General features: G+C 48.4%; 1 protein-coding gene across 5 annotated transcripts in view; it reads right to left on the bottom strand.

The window, feature by feature from the left end:
• Positions 1–21,236, bottom strand: part of LHFPL2 (LHFPL tetraspan subfamily member 2) — a 153,723-nt gene that overhangs the window by 16,491 nt on the left and 115,996 nt on the right. For 2 of the 5 annotated variants that reach the window (XM_072958465.1, XM_072958468.1), the window contains one exon: positions 6,006–6,645. In XM_072958465.1, coding sequence (XP_072814566.1) covers positions 6,006–6,435 — 430 coding nt within the window. In that variant the 5' untranslated portion in view covers positions 6,436–6,645. Of the gene's footprint in view, positions 1–6,005; positions 6,646–6,917; positions 7,025–8,861; positions 9,005–18,670; positions 18,757–21,236 lie in introns of those variants that run through there. The other 3 variants (XM_072958466.1, XM_006197599.4, XM_072958467.1) reach the window with 3 other exon arrangements.

Genomic DNA, 21,236 nt, shown 5'->3' with positions numbered 1-21,236 from the left:
CACAGTTCTTCCCGGGAAATGCTGATGACACCTAGAGTGACGTCACAGCTTAGCAGAGTACCTCCCTTGTACTAAGTTCTTAAAACAGAGTAGCTGAACCGCTTGTGAAAATGTTCAGAGCCATACTTAAGCAATTATTTGTTAACGAAATTTGAACATACATCATCTGTGGCTTCATATTTATGTATACAATAAGTGGTTACCATAGCAATCCACTATTTATTTGTGTATCAATTGCATATTATATCTGAATTTTAAGAGAGTTTGCAATTTTCTTCTAGATTTTCCAACTGATTCTTTAAAGAGAGCTCCGTCCCTAGATTTGCTCAAATTAATGCCTGCTTGGTCTATTTGCTCTTAGGCAGTTTGCATCTAACGATACAGTTGAATTCTTTGTTCCTTTATATATGATGGTTTCTTTTTCTTTTTGTTTTGTTTTGTTTTTTGCTTTTCTAGGGTATACCTTATGAAACAAAGACTCTCTAACATGGCTTGGGAGCAGAAACTCAAGGAACTGTAGACCTGTGTCTACAGGTTTTGGCACTTAGTGGGCATCCAATAAAAGCTCCTTGCACTGAAATTTAATTCTGTCCTGCCTTGTAACATTTCTGCATTCTTTAGTTTTTACCAAGGGATTCCTCAAGGTTGATGAATTAGTAAATGTGTCATCATCATCAGTGGTACTCATATTGATTCAGACCTAACTTCTGCTGGAGGCATTACCTGTCTGGAGAGCCAGAAATCAAGTGCCTCCTTCTGACAGCCAGAAGCTGCCAGTGTCTGGTTCTAAGGAGGAGTGGGGGATGCTTCCTCTACTTCCCTCATGCCTTTTCTTTGAAGCTGAGCAACGCAGGTCACACTACTTTATGAAGAGGAAATCAGCTGAGTATTTCAGGTGTAAAATTATGGGGCCAGATCTCTGCGAGAGGCAGGAAACTCATACCCTCTCCCTGTGTGTGCTTCCCAAGCCCTGTCCTCAGTTCTCTCCTCTCCAGGGACTGATCTAGTCTTTTTGGCTGGGAGTGAATAGACAGGATATGAGATAAGTCAAAATGGATGCTGCGAGCAGGCTGGGCTGCGGTTATCTTGATACTAAGATTATCCTTCACCCTGTGAAACATAGCACCGAGAATGCCAAGCCTCCGACAATGATCGCCGCGTCTCATACACCAATGGGTACTTCCACACGCGTGCCCACCGACCGCAAAGCACGTCTACGAGCGGCAAAGACAAAACCTTCCGCTGGTCTTCCCTCTGATTCCTCTCCTTTTACTCCTTTCCCTTCTTTTTTCATATTGTCCTTCCCGCTCAGTCACTGCGCAGCGGGCCCTGAGCTCCCCCTGCAGAGAGCGAAGACCATGAGCACAGCCTCCAGCCCTGCCCAGCGGCGCGCGAGGTCCGCCCCACCACGGTCGCTCCAGACTCGGGGAGCTGCTCGCCGAGGCCATCCTGTTGGCTGAAACGGGTATAGACAGACAGCGGGCTACAGCGACTAGAGGGCGTGAGAGCCAACCAGACCCGACGCAGCACACAGCACCCGAGGGGAGACGGAGATGGAGACGGCAGGCCGCCGGGCCGGCAGCTTGTGTGCGGTTCCAACCCCCATGGCAATCCCAGTGGAACAGCCCAAGCCAGCACGAGCGAGCCAACTCCTGAGCTCATGGGAATGGCTCTGTCCCAAACCCGAGTCACTGGGGATTCCACGGACTTCTAAGAGGGCCCTACGTGCACTTCCCAAACCAAACTGCTCAATGCTGTCATGGAAAACCTGGATCTCTGTGTTTGACGCTTTCACTGTGGACCACATCCAGGTCACAACCTAAGGAAAGCAGCTGGCAAAAACGACCCTGCTGGCCGACTCCCCAGCTTTTTTAATGAAACCCAGAGGGATATGAACTGATGTGTGTTTCTGGTCTGACAAGTCCTGGACGAGTCCTCACCCAGTGAAGACCAATCAGCTTGTGATTTATTCCGCGAGGGGAGCCTGAGAAGCCACCCGCAATCAGGACTCAGCCGCTAGAAGCCATCTTCAGAAAGGAAAGAAATGGAGAATGCGTGTGTCAAGGGAAGAGGAGTGAGAGGAAGAAGTTCTTTGTTTTCCTGTCAATTCAGCTGCCATCTTCAGCTTTTAAAAAAAATACCCGAGGACACCCAGAGGCATGTCAGAGCCACGGGACTGCTCTGCGCTCTTCAGCTGAAACAGGGCAACTATTAAGGGGCCAGGGAACGGCTCTGTACGACAGAGTCATGTTTGATTTCAACAGAACAAGGTCAATTCTCAAGACCATAAAAGACACCCCTATTCCTTAGAATGCAGCAATTCTAGGAAATGAAAAAAATGTACTAAAACCTGCCAAGAAAGCAAAAGTGCTTTAACAGTCATCACATAGCTACCACGTACCATTTACTATGTGCCAAGTATTATGCTTAAAAGGCTTTCTCAACATGTTATCTAATTGGATCCTCAAAACAACCCTGAGGTGTGTACTACTACTATGTCCATCTTCCAAGTGAGGAAACAGAGGCTTAGAGATGGGGTGACGTGGGTCAACATTCCACAGCCGCTTTAAGGTGGGGTCAGGGCTGAGCCGGTGCCAGGTGAGGCTTGAGCTCTAATTGCTGCCGAGGGTGGGCACTGAACAGCTAGGGTGCCTGCACACAAGTATGTAGGAAGTGTCAGCTGGGTGCCCACCATGAGGTGCGGCCTTGAAGGCAAACCCTGCTACCTGGATTGGCTTAATAGTCAACAGTTGTCTTTTTATTTTTTGTAAGTAACCTAGATTTTGAGATCTCCACTGAGGTAGCAGATTCTAAAATGAAAATGCTAAAATTTGGATGATTTACGTTATACTCAGGACAGTGACAGCTATACAAGCAAGCCTGTGGCCTTTAAGATTAGGTGCAGTAAAGAAATATGCTTACAATATCTTGTAATTTTTCACCCAGTTACGTTTTACAAAAGTGTCAAAATGCAAGTTGTAAGAACAGACACAATCTGAGTGTACTTCTAAAACAGCCTTTTGTTGCTCTGCCAACAGCCTCCTTTCTCACCCTTTGTTTCAGTGTCGAATAAATCCAGGATTGAGAGAGGGGAGTGTGGGGAGAAGAAAGACTGATGCTCACAGCTGCAGCAAGTACTTGGCTGAGGCTGACCGGATGCTCTTACAGACCGGCCAAGAGGACAGAAAGCAAGCCAGCTGCCTGAGACACTGGGAGGTGGGGGAAGGGGCAATTCTCTCACCACAGATTCAAGGACCACAGGGGCCATTTCTGTTGGCTTGAACTGCCTGGTATAGACCTGTATTAGGGGAGAAACAGCCCACTGAGCATCCCTTACAGATGTGGCCCTGACCCCCCACCAACATAAGGGAGTTGGCTGACCAGCGTTCAGCCCAGCTCTCCCACAGTTTCAGTTCTTAGCCTTAGATCAGTGACCCTTCAAGAGGCACAATATGTCTATACAGGAATTGTGAGTAATTTCAGACTTTCAAGATGCTGTATGTATGCATGGGGAACAGACGTGAAAGGGCTGGGGAGAAATATTTCTTTTAGCAAATCGAGACTTTTGGAAGAGACAGGTGACCAAAGGACTAACACTGTCATGGGCGTGCTACCACTTCCTTCTCCCCAACCCTTCTTCCCAGAGGCCTGATACAGAGAAAGAGAAAAGTCAAGAATAAGTCACTGGAGTGTATGAATAATACCTAAAATATGTACTAGTCTTTGTGCCAGAATGAACACTCTTGCCATTTATGTGAAATAGCAAATGAGAGCACCAAAAGATTTGGTGGACTAATCCACATTCTTAGAGACTAAATTCACTGGACTAGCCCCTTATTAAAAACTGCACATGAACAGTCTTTGAGACTAAAGGATAGCTGTAATTTGCTGCAAATTGACTGCAAAAGACGGACAGTGGTGATACAGCCCAAGATGTCCCACCCTACTGCACACTGCTAGAAAGCACTAAGTTTCTCAGGCCGAAAAGCATCCCTCGGGGTGACAAAGCAGGAGTCTCACCTGCATGCCACACATATTGATAAAACTCATAATAAAGGCAGGAAGTCATCCAAAATTAACAAATACAATACAGTCAGGGCAAACTGAGCAGAAATATGCCTCTCTGGTCAACCAGGGCTCTTCCGAAAGATTAATAAATGTTTCATGCTAGCTTCCCTTCATTGACATGGTTATTTTGACTTTCCCTAAGCTTTGGTAACGTTTTTCAGTGTTTTGGGCGTGAGTGTAATTCTGCCGCCCAGAACAAGTTTTCAGACACGCTCGCATATGTGCACCTGCCCGGGAGGCACTGTGCGCCTAGGGGAGTGAAGCAGGGGCATTTCTCTCACAAGGAAAAGATGAACCAGTATGGAAACCTAGCTGAGTGTTTCTGGGAGCTGGAAAGCCAAGCTGAAGGAGATGAACTTCAGATTCAGAAATGAAAAGGGGAACAATAAGCTTCACAGAATAAAAAATCTAAGATCAAAAAAAAAAAATCTAAGATAAGAACATGTCTTCCACTTTCCCTATCTTTCAGAAAAGGAATGCCAAGGATCCAGAGAATTGGTGCATTTATCTTGAGTGAAACTGCAGAAGCAAAGCTGAAAATCAGGTTCCTGGCCTCCCAAGCCCCGCGAGTGCCTGTGCCACCACACAGTACGGCTGATTTTGGCAGATAACAAGGTGAGGGGCCTGAAATCTGAGTATATCCCCCATACAAACGGAGCAGGTCCTCTGTCATTTCTCTGGGCCTATTCCCACCACCCCCACCACATACGCATGGGGCCTCCTAAGATTTGAGAAGAAAAAGCCTTATCTTATCAGCAGTTTGGAAAAAACCTCTTGTTTGACCTGTTTATTTAGAAGCCAGCCCTGCCAAGCTCAGAGTTTGCTGTAAGGCAGGCAAGAGCTAGTTCATTTGGGGTCTGTCTGCTTCTTATAGGCCTGGATGCCAGGCTCAGTGTTTATCTTCACTGTCAGGAGCCCCGGGCACACAGCTTGAGGATGAGTCACCTGTCCCCTTCAGTGCGGGTGGTAGGTGGATTGCTATTTCTCCTGTTAGAGTTCAGATTAATACATGCCTTGGTTCTGGTTGTTTCAATAGTGAAGTTTTTCTTTCCTGAAAATCAGAGCAAGAGTCTATTCCTCTCCTTACTAAAGATGTCTTCAAACTCTGCTGTGTGTGTGTGGGTTACTTCTGCTGCCCAGAACAAGCTCTTGAGCGTGAACAGACTGATACCCTCTTGGTTCCAGATCCATTTTTCAACACCTCATGGGACAATCTATGGAAACGTGGTGGCCATGGAAGTTTTCCTGGAGCTCACAGCCTCCCGTCTGAGATCCCTGTAAAGAACTCACACTGTACTTTCCACCAATTTCTAACAAGCTCATCAGCGAGAAACTCCCAGAAAGTGGAAGAGTTAGTTTGTAATTTCTGATCTGAGTGCACAGAACATTCTGTCAGGTTCTAGCAGACAGACAATTTAAACCAGAACATTATGACACACAGAGCAGTGGATACTAATTCCCTCCCAGCCAGCTTCTTCCCCTCCCAGAGCTGAAATCATCCTGGGGCTGGGATAGGGCTAAGAGTGGGTGGCAGCACCAGGCTCGCTGCCTGTGAAGGACGCCCCACGCTCACACTCCGCCCCAGCACACGGTGCCTGCTGCAGGTGGGCCTCTCACACTGCAATTCCCCCCTGGTTGCATGACGTGGAAAGCATGTTTTTAATTTAACGAGAAAAGCAAAAAAGGAGTAGTTACTCAGACAAAATCTAGCAACTTAGAACCCCAGGAAATAAGCAATGAAGAGGAGCAGGTGAGAGTGGACACTTTGCTTCCGAGGAGTCAAAGTGGGAAAGGGAGCAAGGAGGACAGCACATTGCTGTTGCCTAGAACCCGACAGAAGACAGTCCTCCTCATGAACCAGTGAACAGTGGGTGTGCTGCACGCACGCAGGAACACGCACGTGGCTCTCAGGTCCCTCCCTCTCCATGCCCGCTTACCTGCAATTCCTTGTAACAGCCCGCAGACGTTGAAAATACTCTTCTTCATGATGCTCTGCACACACATTGTGAAGACGGACACCAGGGCCACCGTGCAGAGAATGAAGATGCCCAGGGCTAAGAAGATAGCAGTGGCCTGCCAGAAGCCGCTGGCAATCTCGCCGAAGTTCTCAGCGTAGGGCCCGCACAGCGTCTCCCGCTGGAAGTGCTGCACCCCGGGGTTCCGGATGCAGCGGGCGTAGATGCCCAGCGTGGGGTGGTAGGGCTCCGGGTAGCCTCCGCCCTGCTCACCTTGCTCGGAGCTGCCGCGGGTCTTGGCTTTTCCAATCAGCCAGTCTGCGCTCATGAAGGCAATGAGCTCGGCGAAAGCCACCACAATACTCAGGAGGGTCCAGAGCATCGAGCGACAGGTGACAATGACATGACACATATTGATGTTCAGGAAGGAAGAAGTCGGGAGTCCGCGGGGTTAACAGCAGAAGTGCGCCGGCCGGGCGGTGGGGAGGGCGCGCGCGGGAAGGCGGCTCAGGCGGCCTGGGCAGGCGGCGGCCGCTGCTCGGGGGCTCCCTCGTCCCGGCGTCGGGCGGCGCGGTCCGCGGCTGTCATGCTGCCATGTCCGAGTCTGCGGCCGCAGCCTCACCTACGGAGAGAGGGAGGAGGGCGGTTAGCGGCGCCGGCGCCGGCCCCGCCCCTGCCGCCCGCCCGCCCGCCGGCGGGTCCCCAAACCCCAGCCCAGCGCGCCTGCCTGCCTGCGACAGGGCGGCCCCGACGCCAGCCTCTCGCTCACAGCCGCCCCTTCCCGGCCCTGCCGCTGCTTGTGCGCACACAGCCCTGCCTCGGCAAATCCTGGTCGCCGGCCAACACGCCCCCCTCGAGGCGGTGCGGGTGCCTTTGTTTCAGGGTCTCCCTCACCACGCTCCCAGAAGCGTCTGTGGCTACCCTTATCTGTAGGCAGCACGACAGAGGGGGCCAGGCCACTTCCTGCACCCACCCAGGGGCAGCCTGCGGCCGGAGCTCCCGCCCCTGCTGCGCACTCCGGGGACGGGCTCCTGCTCCGCTGTATCTTATCAGAAACAGCTAAACGGCACAGGGATGCAGGCCGACCAAGAAGTGCCTGCCAGTGAACCGTGTCAACGGACTGGTCATGCTTTTCAAAAGTTTACAGGACTCCTTGCCTGCTGTTTTGGTACTAGATGAGCTCAGTTTTGAAAAACTTGCATCAAAAGCTTCTGCTTACCAGTAGAGAGTAGCAACAGCCCAATTTTACTGCCCAGGAATCAAATTACCAGCAGAGACAGAAGACTGAGGATTTGCTTCAGAAGTAAAGGAGCATATAAAAGGGCACAATGCTATGATAAGTAATAAAACTTTGCTACCCAAATTTATTTTTCACTCATTTCTCACAGGGTGATTTTAGACAAAATAAACTACACAAATTAAAACTCAAAGAAGGAAAAAAAAAGCTCCAAGAAGAGTTGAGGACTGACTCACTTGGGAACTTATTCAAAACAGAGGCGTTAATGACCGTTGACTAAGTATCATTATTGCCGAGAGGACTTGTTGATAACAGAGACTTGCCTGTGAAGAATGTGTCCCTTGAACTGTCCCAGTTCATCACATGTGCCTCTTCCTGAGCTCCGATTCACCCCAGGTCTGAAACTCAACATACCCATTGTTTCTGATCTCACAAGGGCTCATTCTGTTTCCAAGGACAAATGGCTTCATTACCAGAGGGCTTTGCTCTAACAGCTCAAACCTCCTTCAGAGAGGCCTGAACCCTGAAATGGGCTGTGGTGCTCCTCGAAGCCCCATTTTCTGCCTCCCTCTAAGGTCAGAAAGAATCGCAGCTTACATCCGACATCTGAGCACATGGCTCTGTTCTGAGTGATTAAATCTTATTAACCAAGGTCATGTCAACTCCCTAAGAACTGCAAAGAGCCCCCTGGCATGTGGGCAGTGGGTGGGCAGCGGGTGGGCAGCGGGTGGGCAGGGAGTTATGGAAGAGGGAGGGAAGGGTCAGGAGAGAAGGAAGTAGGTGTCAAAGCTTCTCCACCATGTGGACCACATTCTAGTGAGAGGTGATTACCTCCCTTATAAAACACAGCATATTTAAAAACCCTCACATCACTGTGCTTATACTAGATGCAGTTCCTGGAAATTAGCTAGAGTACAACTGTGTGTGTGTGTGTGTGTCCCCACCACGGACGGGCCACATGGCTCTCAGAGCCTCAGAGTGATCAGCTTGCAGCTTCCTCATGTACCATATGGAGACAGGCACGGTACCTGCCTCACAAGATTATTGTGAGAAAGAAGTAAGAAGCTGTGAAGCACCTCACGCAGGGCCTGGCATAGTAAGTGCTCAGTAAACATCAATTCCTTTCCCTTACAAGCTTTTCCCCTAACGTGGGTGACCCTGGTCAGACAACGGTTTGACTCACGGAAGTGCTCGGTGGGTAACAGAAACCTGGCCATTAAGAAGCAGAGAAAGGTTAAGCACAGGCTAGTTAGAGAGGGATGAGGTCACTGGTGTCTGAGCTTCCCTGGTGGGCTTTGAGGGTGAGGTCCTGGTCTTACTTCCTGTTTGCCTACATCCTAGCACAGCTGAGAAGCTCAGCTGGGGAAAATAAATTAGTGTTAGGCCAGAAGCATAACCTACTCCCACTCACTCGTTCTCACTGCACCCCACCTCAGTATTACCAAATAGAAATGCCTTTTGAGTTGAAAGTTACTGATATAAAAAGCTTTGGAGGAAGACAGTTTATAAGGAAAGCCGTCATTCTGAATGGGAACAACAAAAAAGCCAGGATGACTCCGAGGAGGACCCACACCCCCAACCCAGAAGCTATGCCCACTCACCAGACTCACAGACACTTTCAGTCCACCGGTGGAGAGCCCGCCTGTTAGGAGAAAATGAGGCTCTACAAAATATTCCAATTTGATTAGAAAGCCAAGTTACCGATGTGCTGAGCTGATCTGGATTCCTGCCCCTCTACTGGATCTTAATGAGTGTGCCAAGTGTCTACTGTCCTGGTCAGCCAGCTCAGCTCTGAGTCAGGGATAAAATAGGCTGCAACCTCTGAAGGGAAAGGATGTGAAACTTGGAGAAGGGAAGATGCCACATTCAGGATTAGCCAAGTGGTCCATGCCAAATTTAAGGCAGGATTATTTAGGGACCCATTTGCTTCAATTTAGAAGATAAAGTTCCCTGTCCACCTGTGCTAAAACAACCCCCTCAAAACGGCACCAAATTCTCCCATCCACACCAGCGTGGCTGCAATGAGGCCTTCGTTCTTTTGTTTGGAACAGGGAGCTATGATGCTTTGGTCTTACCAGCAAGTCTGCCTATTAGTACTAGAAGAGGAATCGCCACGATATGCAAGGCTGAATGACAAAAGCTGACTTTCCTAAAGATCTAAGAAAAGTCCGTGGGTTGGTGGGACAGGGGAAAATCTAGAAATGCAGCAAGGGGCTTCTATCAGTGCTCTGTGGTCTGTGCAGCACCCCAGTTTGGCCATGTCACATATGCAGGGAAAGGCACCTGCTGAGGTTACATCCACATCAAAGGGGAAAGAGAGCCTAGGCACAGATCGCGTTCACCCAGGGATTCAGCTCCGAGCTCCTCAGCACTGCTTCCACTGCTGTTCACAGTAATTCCTCCTTCTCCAGAGATCACCAAAGACCAGGCCCTCTTCTCTCCACTAAATACATTTCTGCTCCAAGATACCTGGCTTCACTACCACATCCTTGACGGTTGTGGATAATCTGGACAGCCTCTGACTTTCAGAAAATGATGCTATGATTGTCACAAAGGTCCACAGAGTAAAGCCTCTTAGGGACTCCTGCAGAAACCTAGAGGAAGACCACAGTCAGAGTACAGGAGGACTGATACATTTGGGGTCCGTGGGGGTCCTCATACACAGTTCTCCACAGAGCTCTAATGCTGAAAAGACGGGGGAGGTGAGAGCAGAGCTGAACGGGGCTTGTAACTTCCATCACAGGGTCCTTCTCTTGACTGCTTCCTGCTGTCAGTGAGAAGGGAAGAAAGTGCACATGAGGCAGAACTGTCCAGGGCCAGATGGCTAGGAGCTTACTGGAACAGAAACCTGGGTGCGAAGTTCAAGTCTTCTAGAAAGGCAGAGGCAGACGGAACTGACTTCAGTCTAAGCTGCACCAAAAGCCCACACTCTCCCTTACAGCAGCAGCAGAGCCCGAGAATGAGGCCATGCAAACCAAGTTTTGAGGAATATCACCTCCTCCCTCACTCTGGTTCTGTTTTTCAACTTCATTATGAACATCTGCAAGCACAGGTACGAGGTGGAGAGAATAGACAGTGAACACCCAGGCTGAACATGGGTTAACATGTTGCCGTATCTGTTCCATCCATCTACTCACAACCATCACGCTCACGCTCAGACATTTTTTTCTGGGCCGGTTGAAAATGAGTCACAGATGTCGACATCTCACCCCTAAATAGTTTGCATACACCTCCTAAAAATGAGGACATTCTCCTACATCGCCACAATAAAATTAACACACCCAAGAAAACTGACAATAATTCCCTTATATCCAAAGCCCAGTCCACACTCAGATTTCCCTACCCTGTCCCAAGTTTTATAGCTGTGTTTTTAAAAACATGACTCAACCAAGGCCCATGCTTGCATTTAGTTATGTGTCTTTAGTCTCTTTTAGTCAAAAATAGTCCTTCCAATCCTACCCTGCCCTGCCCGTATTTTTTCCCCTTGTAGTTGACTTTTTTTGAAGACGCCAGACCAGTGGTCTTACAGGATACCCAACGATCTGATTTGTCTATTTCCTCATGGCGCCATTTAAACTCGTTCTCTATCCTATTATAGAGAAACTGGAGGTTAAATCTAAAGGCTAGTTTACATGCAGCATAAACATTTTTGGTGAGAATCCTTTGTAGGTAATGCCGTGTAATTCCTACTGAATCACAGCTGGAATATGATTGAGGCTGCACCTCAGAATCAGAGTAATTTTACATGTACATACAGGCACGTGTGTGCGTGTGTGTGCACAGAAAAAGAAAGACAAGGACAAAAACAGACAGACAGGACAAGCCTGTCCTGTTCCCTCCAGTCCTAAAGAATCCAAAGTTGGCTGAGGAAGTGGGCAGAAGGTTGGTCTGGGCAGGACACTACTGTTTAAAGAGCTCGTCAGGGGGCTTCTGATGCCCCAGTTGAGAAGCCCTGTCCTGAGAGATGCCATCCTGGAAGCTGAAGGAACGCTTCATCAAAGGAATTTCACTTCCAAGAAATGTTTGCTGTATTTCTTTGAAATAGAACCATATTTCATGTATAACTTATGAAAACAGAAAAAGATCTGTGGAGTCAGGGAGGGAGAAAGAATTTCAAAGAAACACAGCTCTTCTGGGGAGGTCCAACTTGAAGCAAGAAAGCGCAGGCTGTGGCAAGGAGGACAGCCCCTGTGGAAGTCCTCCACCTTCAGAGCACCCCCCCACCCCAGTTCAGGAGGGTCAGCCCTGGCTCCCGGGTGCTTCTCTCAGGCCTTGCGCTCTGCCCGCCATCCCCGCGCCCCCGCTCGGAGGGGGCGTTAGGCACCGGGCAACACCATGTGCGAAGCGATTTGGGACGGCACTGTTTTAAGAGCTTTGTAAACAGGCGGGATCAAATCAGCTGCATGTCCTTGAACAGGGTATTTATATTTAACTTCTGCCAGCCTCAGTTCCCTCATCTGCACAATGAGGCTATCAGCATCTTCCTCACAAGGCTGCCGTGAAGATTCGAGGGGAAAGTTTACGTAAAATAATCAAAACCGTTTCTACTTTATTGCGCTCAACAGACATTAGCTTCTAACCATTATCATATGATTAGCTCAACACAGTACTTGTGGTTCAGTAAGTACTAAAAAATATTAACTCCTATGATTAATAATAAATTTACTGCACTGACCCACGTGGCCTAAGTAATCGATACACTTTGGCGCAGACTGCATTTTGCCCCCACGTCACTGGGAGTTCCCTGGCCAACATCCATGTTCGTTATTACCACTTCCCTCAGATACACAAGTCCCACAAAGGTTCAGCAACACGGCCTCCATCCCAGTGTCTTCTGGAAGAAGAAGAGGATTAAGAAAGTGGAATTTATGTGCTTTAGCCTTCCGAAAGCTGGAAAGACCCTCTAGAGTGCTGCTTCTTAGAGTGTGGTCCCTGGACACCCCCCATCTACTAGAGGGGGATGTCAGCCATCTGTTTCAAAAGTGCACATTCCTGGTTCCCACACACTGCACCAAACTTGCTGGAGGTGTTGCCAGAAACTGCATTTTTAACAAGCCCCCAGGAGATTCTTTACACACTGAATTCTGAGAGTCAGCTGGGAGGAGGTCTCACACTGGCTGAGATTAGCTTGCACCGAGCAGTTCCTTGGTGCTGGGGGTGGGGGAGGAGTGTGGTCCAGCTCACAAGGACAGAGCCAGACCACCTGTCCTCAGCACAGCTCACAGGGACGAGTGATTCTGCAGGGAAACCAACCGTCCCCACCCAGCTCCCACCGGCTTGCATGTTGTCCAGTAACCCTCGTCCGGCACGAGGGGCTCCCCACCCATCGGGACCTCTTCTTCAGAGCACCAAGCAGCGTTAGAACTGAAGGGACAGTACTGGCGCGAACAGCTCCGAACCCTGAGTGATCTTTTTCAAAAAATCAGCTACCTAAGGAGGTTCTGCAAACTCTCGTTTGCCCTGGCCACCCCCTAAAATACCCTGACTATGGAAAGGCAGACATCTTGACTCTGTTTAAGAAGAGGGTCCAAATGCACTAATAATTATACTGTCCTTCAAGTTATGGTCTCAACATGCTCAACACCTCCTGCTCATTGCCAACATCTTTTCCTCAGAGATAAACCCCTCTCCTCCCCTCCCTCCCATCTCTATGCACAAACTCTCATGCTGCGGTTCTCAGCGGGAGTAATTTTGCCCCTTCCCCCCTTGCAGGGGATACTTGGCAATGTCTGAAGACATTTTTGGCTGCCACAGCTTGGGGTAGGAGGGGTGCCACTGGTACCTGGTGGGTAGAGGCCAAGGATGCTGCTAACACAGGCAGCTCCCCGGATAGAGCAGGTCAGTGGTGCTGGAGGCTTCCTGCATTTTTTTACATTTGTAAGTACAGCCCAATACAGAGCTCTGAAACCTTCACATTTTATAGAAGTCTGCTCTAATGAGGGAGTCATGTTCTATAATCTGGATGGACAAGCACGGAATTTACTAAATTAGGTCTATTTTTAGTTGTTTTTCTGATTTTTTTTTAAGGTCCATGCTAATCTGTATGTCCAAGATAGCAGGCTGACAGAATGTGGAATCCAACGCGTCAGAACAGACAGAACCTTGACCTTGCCTCTCATAGGGTCCCCGCAGTTTCTCTGGACCACACACCAGTCAGCTTTTGTATTCAGTAATCTCTATCCTACAAATGGCAAAACAGGACTCGTGGAAAATGCAAGTTTGGCCATGTGGCCTTCATTCTCTTCAATTCTCCTCCTTCTGAGTTGGCCTAGCCAGTGGAAATGTGAGGGAACCTCAAGGAACTTATCAAGCAGACCTCAGTCATTTCAGGCATCCTGGTTATTACCTGACCCCAGCATGGCCCCCCCACCTCTGCAAGATGCTCCTCTCCTGTTGAACCTAGTGGTAACTTCAGCTGCCTGGTGGCCCCTCCAAAGAAGCAGGGGCTCCCCTCTCCAAAACATCTCAACAAGCCTCGTTCTCTCGGGTCTGGAGCACCCAGTGAACTTGTGCTCACTGTCAAGTTTGTTTTCTAACTCACCAGTCCTGGTCAGTCATATATTTCTTCCTCAATGCCCACTCCAACTCCTCTCTACCCAATCAGCCTGCTTTCCGAGCACCCATTTCTAGAGGGGTCATTTGTACACTCTGTCTGGAAGCATCAGCAGCCAGAGAGAGCATGTCCACTTGTCCGGCCATATTTTCTGAATGATTCATTTTTTAAAGAATTCTCAACCCCACTTACCTATTTATAACCTTTTTTTCCCTTTTATGAATGTCATGATCTAAAAATCTTCAGGAGTAAGTCTTTCTTTATGTGTCTTTCTGTTTTTGTCCAACAGGAGGGACTGAGAAACCAGCTTGTATGGGAGATGCTAACGTGTGATGCAGCACAGAGCCTATTAGCTGGGGGCCAAGTGCCTATGCCCTGTACGCACTGTGAGGTCAATGGTTCTTGGTTTTTCAAATGGAAGTAGAACTTGAGCTTCAAGAGCTGCCTTTTTTTCTTCTTCTTTCTTTCAGTGCAGCATAGTTGATTCACAAAGGAGCTGCCCGTTAATGTTACCTTTTAAACAAAAGGTAGTTTTCAGATTCATAATGAATTCTGGCAAAATAGAAGTCTTTAAGTGAGCCTCACTAATATTTTTAGAATCAATAAGAAAGCAGAGCGTTTTAATGGACAAGAGTAACAAAGGATGGAAAGCAGAGAACTTAAAAAAGAACTTGAACATCAAGCTTTTCTTTCTTTGTGAACTCCCTGGTGTCACAGAGGGGAGACTCCAAATGCTCTCTGTTTAAGTGACTCAACTCTGAGAATAAATCACCCTCAGAGGATGTGCTTCTGGCTCATCTCAGTGGACAGCTGGGCAGCCTCCCCCTTACCAGGGAGCACGGATGTTCATTCTTACAGCAACTGCAAGCTCTTCAGTCCCTTGTTTGGAGAGGCAGAAAGAACCGTTGCTTGTCCACAAGATACAAGGCCATGAGCCAGGTTCCCTTGCAACAGCTTAAGGATGACCAAAGTCGATAAAGGCAGAGGATTACGCCACCTGTTATTTCTGAGCCTCACACAAACCCGGAATACACCAAGTGGCACTAGAATCAACTAGCACGAGAGTCCCTTCCTGACTGGAAGCTTCCGGGCAAGCTCCTGAGAAAGACTACATTATTCCTTCACATAGTCTGTCGCTTCCTGGAGGAAGACGGTATTTTTCTACCCGATGACATCAGGCCTGACCAGGGGACTTGTCCAGCCAATCCAGCGGGCAGAAGTGACACGTGCCACTCCTGGTAAGAAGAGCTTACGAGCTGGTGCTTTGCTGTCCAGCTTTCTCACCTCTCCCATGAAATCAGAAATCCCAGACAGAGACCTCTCCATCAGGCTGGGTCCGGACAACATGAAGCAGAGGCACAGCTGACCCTTGACAGACATGCAGGGCGGGTGGGAAATCAAAGCTCGGTCACTGCACTGCTGAAATGTTAGGGCCACAGAACAGCCCAGCCTCCTCTGAGGGCTGAGCTCCTGGCAGAGCCAGCGCCTGTCCATCCTGTCTGTCTCTGATGTCGGGTCACATTCGATTCCACCATCCCCGACCACATACACGGCAAAGAACCCCGAAATTAAACAACAATCAAAGGCATCTAGTGAGACGCATTAAAGCTTGGCAACCATCTCAGAAGCATTCACTGTGCGGTTCACTGCGGTAAGCTGCTACGAAAAAGTTTACTCTCTTCATGTGCTTATTTTAGGGTTAGCGAGTGCAAGTACTAAGAAAGAAGAAAAAGTCCCTATTGAGTAAATGAGGACATCAGAAGTGACTCTGAGAGCGACAGCCAGAAGGATCACTTCCCACATCAGGCGCTTCTCCGAGGTCTCCTAGCCACAGAGTCCTGACCACTCGGAGCTGGCGCAGCCTTCCTCATCTGCATCAATTTCTTCCATCCTAGGGCACCTCCAGTCACCTGGTGCCACCTCCACCAGGAGGTGTGCTTCTCACAAGCACAAGAAGAGAGCTCTGAGCTCTGCCTGAGGGGAGGCTCGGCCAGACCTGCAGCTCAGGAGACACCTCGAGGACCAGCTGGGACAAGGCGTTGGCCCAGGACAAACGTGCGGGGCTGCCCAGAGGCCAGTCTCCAACCTGTGTCAGGCCAGGTCTTCCCAAGGAATGGAGCCCACAGGGCTGCAGGGAGGGTAGCCACGCACCGACGGGACAAGAGACCATGGAGGAGGGCAATGAGGATGACGGAGGCCTTGATCAGCCCCAGCTGCGGGGAAGTCAACGCAGCGAGAGAGGGAGAGCTGAGCCACCGGGGCACGAGGTGGAAGGGGCGAGTCACAGGCAGACAAACGGCCATGAGCACACGAGAACTGTTTTCAGGCCACCTCCACCACGAGAATCCGAATATTCCCTCTAGGAATGCAGTCATTTCAGAGACGATGAACAACATGCGGAGCGTTAGGGTGAAAACCAGTGGCTTCTATGAGGAAGAGCTTCATCAGCTCATGAGAACACCTGTCACTTTAAAAATAAAGTTAAGTTAGGTATCAGCTCGTTTTAAACCATGCCTATTATAAATACATACATACATACATATATATATATATATATATATATATATAAAACTGCAGTATAGTATCATCTTATAAACTCTGTGATTAGTATTAGACAAAAATGTTAATCTGGAAACAATCATAGGGAGTTAAAGAATGGCAAACACGATTTCCTCCCCTTGCACCTCCACTGGCCCTGAAAACCTGACCCATTAGCGCTACGGGAGCGGTTAATGTTCAAGCTGAGCCTCGGTGCCAAGTCTCCAAGCGGCCGTTGAGGAGGAGACGGGTGTGAACACAAGTGTGGTGGAAACCTCATCCCAACATGGCCCAGGGGACAGGCCAGCTGTGTGACTCAGAGAGGGGTGCCAGCCCAAACTCCAACCCAGGAACTTCCCAGAGGGCAGAGGGCAGGAGCAGCTCACAGCAGCAGCGACCTTCACCCAGGACCCCATCAAAACAAACAGCCCACGCACATCACAAAGCTCTCAGTGGCCACAGGCTGTGCCAACAAAGCTCCCAGCAGAATGACACATTTTTAATTACCCCACTAAACGATATTATCAGTGAACTGAGTCTAACGATGTAAGACAATCCGTATCCTTAAAAGCCAAGACCGAATTTGGGATTTACCCAGGGACCAAGACAATGCTAGTCGTTGCTAACTTTTTTTTTTTAAACCTTCTATATTCTCACTGAGGTCACTTCTGTGTCTAACAAACATTGCTAAGCAGTAGCAGAATTTCAAAAAGTGTTTGAATGATTTCAAGGAACAAAGTCTATTGTAAGCTGTGTTCATGTTTCTAAGTGCATCACTAAAATATTCAAACTCACTGTTTTTTATTACTTCACTTACACTGATGCTGGCTTTTCACAATGAAAGGGATGACCTGCAGCCTTGAGGTCTGCACTGCCCTGTCTGTGTGTCCACCGTACATACTTCTTGAAAGCCAGAGAGCCTGGAGAAGGATCTGGAAAGGGGCTATGGCTTTATGTATTGAACACACAAGAAATGAAGAACAAAACGTACTAGTGAGTGTTCACAAACATGGCTCTTTATAACTCTGTTTATATATCAAAAATCTCCCGTCTCTAGTGCCTTATTTATAATATTTAAAACCCAGAAACTACTGTATGAACAGGAATGCACAGAAACACACACACACACACACACACACACTCGTAATGTCAGATTTTTTTAACATCTAAAAAATCAGCAAGACAGATTTGCACACTGCATCCATGCCAAGTTCATTAAACACCGTCCACGTCGGTGATTTCACAGCCAGAGATCAAGCTACCCAGCATTTTTCAACCCTGACAAGAATGCCAGACTCAAAGCTGTAGACAGGTTTACGCCTCCTTCATTTATTAACTAGAGGAATTCCCCAGATATTTAGGATTCAAAATGTGTTTTGAAAACAAATGAGCTTAATGCACACTCTTCTAGGAAAAGCAAGTTCAACACACAGCTGCCGGCGGCTTCGGGTACGTGCACACAACACCGCCCCTAAACGCATGCAAGGCCTTGGCCCCAGTACTGACCCGGCCTAACGACGGCGCAGGAACGTACCCGCGGGAGGAGGAGACCAGTGAGCCTTCCTCACTGCAGCCTGGACCAGCTCGGCGCTGACCCACACTTCAAGCCGGTCAGAGAGAAAAACCCCATTCTAAGGTCTGAACCCTCACACTTGTTCACGGGACCCAGCACTCCCTTTCCGGGAACGGGGGCTTATTGTTACAGCTTCTATCAACAGCAAGGCCTCATAAACAGAGATGAACTCAGAAGAAGAGAGTATGTGTCAGAAGACCAAGGCACTTAAAAACGAAAGCCAAGTGCTGGCAAGGCTGGGAACACAGATGGCTTTAGGTCCCCATCCCTAAGAAGAGACACCCCAACCCCATGTTCCCCAGCTTCTCACCTGTAAGAGCTGCTACACAAGGTGGGCAAAGAGAAAGCCTGATGCACGTGTCAGAGCCATGGGCTCCTGCCCCTGAGACCGGAGGGAAGGGGGCGGGGCACGAGCACCGAAGGACTGACACAGCAGTTGAGGACGGGACAGACTGGTTACAACCAAGACGGCGGAAGACTTGACTTCCAGTAGACCTTGAGCCTCATGCTCACCCACAGGCACCATGACAAGTCCTAGGTGACCTTACAAGGCCAAAAGTGGGCAGGGCCCAGCTCCTGGAAATCCCCGTCCCTTCCAGCATAGATGGACTAATCCTCTTACTTGTTAACATGAAATTACTAAGCCCATAAAAACTAACCATCCCGTACCTCGTGGTCGCTCCCTCTCTCGCCTTTGAGATGGTCTGCACTCTGTCTATGGAGTGTATATCTCTAAATAAACTTACCTTCACTTGACTACATATGCCTCGCTCTTGAATTCTTTCCTGTGAGAGAAACAGAATAGCGCTCAGCAGGGGAGCCGGGGGTAGACAGTGCAGGGGAAAAACAGACTATACTTTGGTGAGGTAATAAAAAGGAGCACCCCTGGGATGCTGACACAGATTCCTCTGAGGTGGTTGGAATTAACAGATTTCATCACAGCAGACATTTCCCACAGCTCTGATGACCTCGGGCCTCATGCTGAGACACCCACACATGACAGAGAAAGTCCCTTTCTCCATGTCCCATGTGCCAACCCTCCATGAGTAGGGTGGCTGATCAGTCCAGATCCCAGCATAAAATGTGGGCAGGACAGAGTTTTGGGGACAGTCCCTCAGGCTCACACATAGGATGAGGGTGGGCTCAACAGCCACCCTTCCAAGGTTGCTACAAAACCCACTGCCCCACCCTCCCAGTCAATGAGCTCATCCAGAAAGGCAGCCTCAGGGAATGAGTCAGTCTGGAGCCACCATTGACATGTGAATCCTGGTTCTACCACTTTCTGGGCGGTAACCTTGAGCTCAGATGTGCCGCTGTACCTCAGTTCCTGTGTCTGTAAAATGGGGCACTAACAGAACCTACCACATAGGCTTGTTGCAAAGACCCACTAAGTTCAAGTAAGCAACAAGCTTGGGACAGTGCTTGGTGGACAGTAAGTACTCCAAGCAGGTGGGATACACTCTCGGGGGCAGGATCCAGCCTCCGCAGGCCCCACATGGACATGGCCACTTCTGCAGTCACGCCACCAGCATTCCTTTCCCCTTTTAGACCTTCCTGTTCTTGGGCCTGCCTGTCACATGGGTAATCAGCCTTACCCTCAAATACCAAGTTTCTCCATGGAAGCTGTACAGCAGAAAGGATAAAAACAAATGCAAAAGGATACAAAAGACCTATTTCAATGCTATCACCCTGGCTGTCCCTTTAACTAGCTCTGTGTCTTTGGACAAGGATGCAGGTGACAGAAGTATCTACCTCAAAGCGGGGTACAAGGATGACAAACTCCCGTGGGTGTAAAGCAAGGTATAATTTTAAGTACTCAGTAGGTGGTAGGAATCATTACTACTATCGTATTGGTTAACATTTATTTTTCTGCTCTAGGAAGGTTATCTCCATGTGGTCACAAAAAAAAAATTACCTTCTAATATCAGTAACTCTCTGTAGACTGAAATTTTTTTATCAAATGGCAAAGTCATAGTTGGAAACAAAACACTAGACAGGAAGCAGGCAAAACATGGGCTCTGGCCTAGGCTCTTGGCTAACGGCAGGTGACCAGACACAGCTCCTTCAGCTGCTCTGACTTCAGGGTCTCAGCATGAAGCGAGTGGTCAGACCTGCCGGTCACCACTGTCACCATCACTTTCAGCTCCCAAACACAGTCATTTCAAGCACATGACTACCCTTCATCGCGTTCTCCCAGACCAGGGCTCCTGCTGGAACAGATGGCTCTCCAAGTCTTGCATCTCTGGTTGGATGGGAAGGGGGAACGCCCTGTACGTTATGAGGAATACAAGTGTAGAGGCACAAGAGAAGGTCTCCTCTGAGCACAGGGGGCTGTCCAAGGGCCATGGTCAAAGGGCACAGGCTGGACTGGCTCCCTCTTCTCAACATCTTTTTTTTTTCTGGGGAGGGAGAACCTACCTCTATCCTTTCATTTCCAGGTCCAGAGTGTCCTTCATTCTTGGAAAACCAGCAGAGCAGTCCCCACTCCAGTCTTGGGGCTAACAGCTAAAAATGAGGCCCCCTCTGTCCTCAGCTTCAGAGATGGGCCCTGCAGTTAAAGAAGCCTTACTTGGTTCTGAAAGTCCACAGTCATAAAAAGGGTCCTCCCTTTCTTACATACTTTGGCTTCTGTTCTAGACAAGTAAAATGCTTGCCTGTGAAAAATTCCATTGCCACATGCCAGAGCATAATGATAGAATACAAAGTTTTGGTCATTTTTTAAAGCGTTTATATTTTGGTATCTTACGTATTTCAAGAAGGATGCCAACTGATTAACAAATGCATCTGAGTACTGGTTCTCCAGTTAGAGAAGCCAGCAACACAACACGAGAGATTCCTTTTTACATGCTTTAGTTTCAGGCAGGAGTTAAGTCATATCCTTTTATTTCAAAACATAAACCATATGAAATTGTCCAATAAAATTAATGTTTGCTGCTGTTTATTTTCTGTTCCTTGGTGAATTATTAAAGTTAAGCAGCGCAATTCTCTCATCAGTTATAAATGGCCCCAGAAGGCTGATTTGCATCCATCCAGGGCCACTTATTTCTGATAAATATCCTTATTAATGATCTAATAAAGTGTCTTATTTTGTTAGTCATTTGAAATGATTCAAATGATGTTTAAAAATTCAACGCTCCAGCCCAACAGCCTGGTGGTGAAGCTGCTGAGTTGAGACCAATTTAAAGAGATTTTTCAGTTTTACTCAGTACTTATCACTGAGATCGTGGACGAATTAAAAAAAAAATTTTTTTTTTTTAAATTTTGGTCTCAATGTTGGCAAAGGCAGCATTTTACAAAGGTTTGGTCAATTTG

The sequence above is a fragment of the Vicugna pacos genome, chromosome 3 (genome assembly GCF_048564905.1).
Source record: "Vicugna pacos chromosome 3, VicPac4, whole genome shotgun sequence".
NCBI classification, from domain to species: Eukaryota; Metazoa; Chordata; class Mammalia; order Artiodactyla; family Camelidae; genus Vicugna; species Vicugna pacos.
This window is presented reverse-complemented; position numbering and strand designations above follow the sequence as displayed.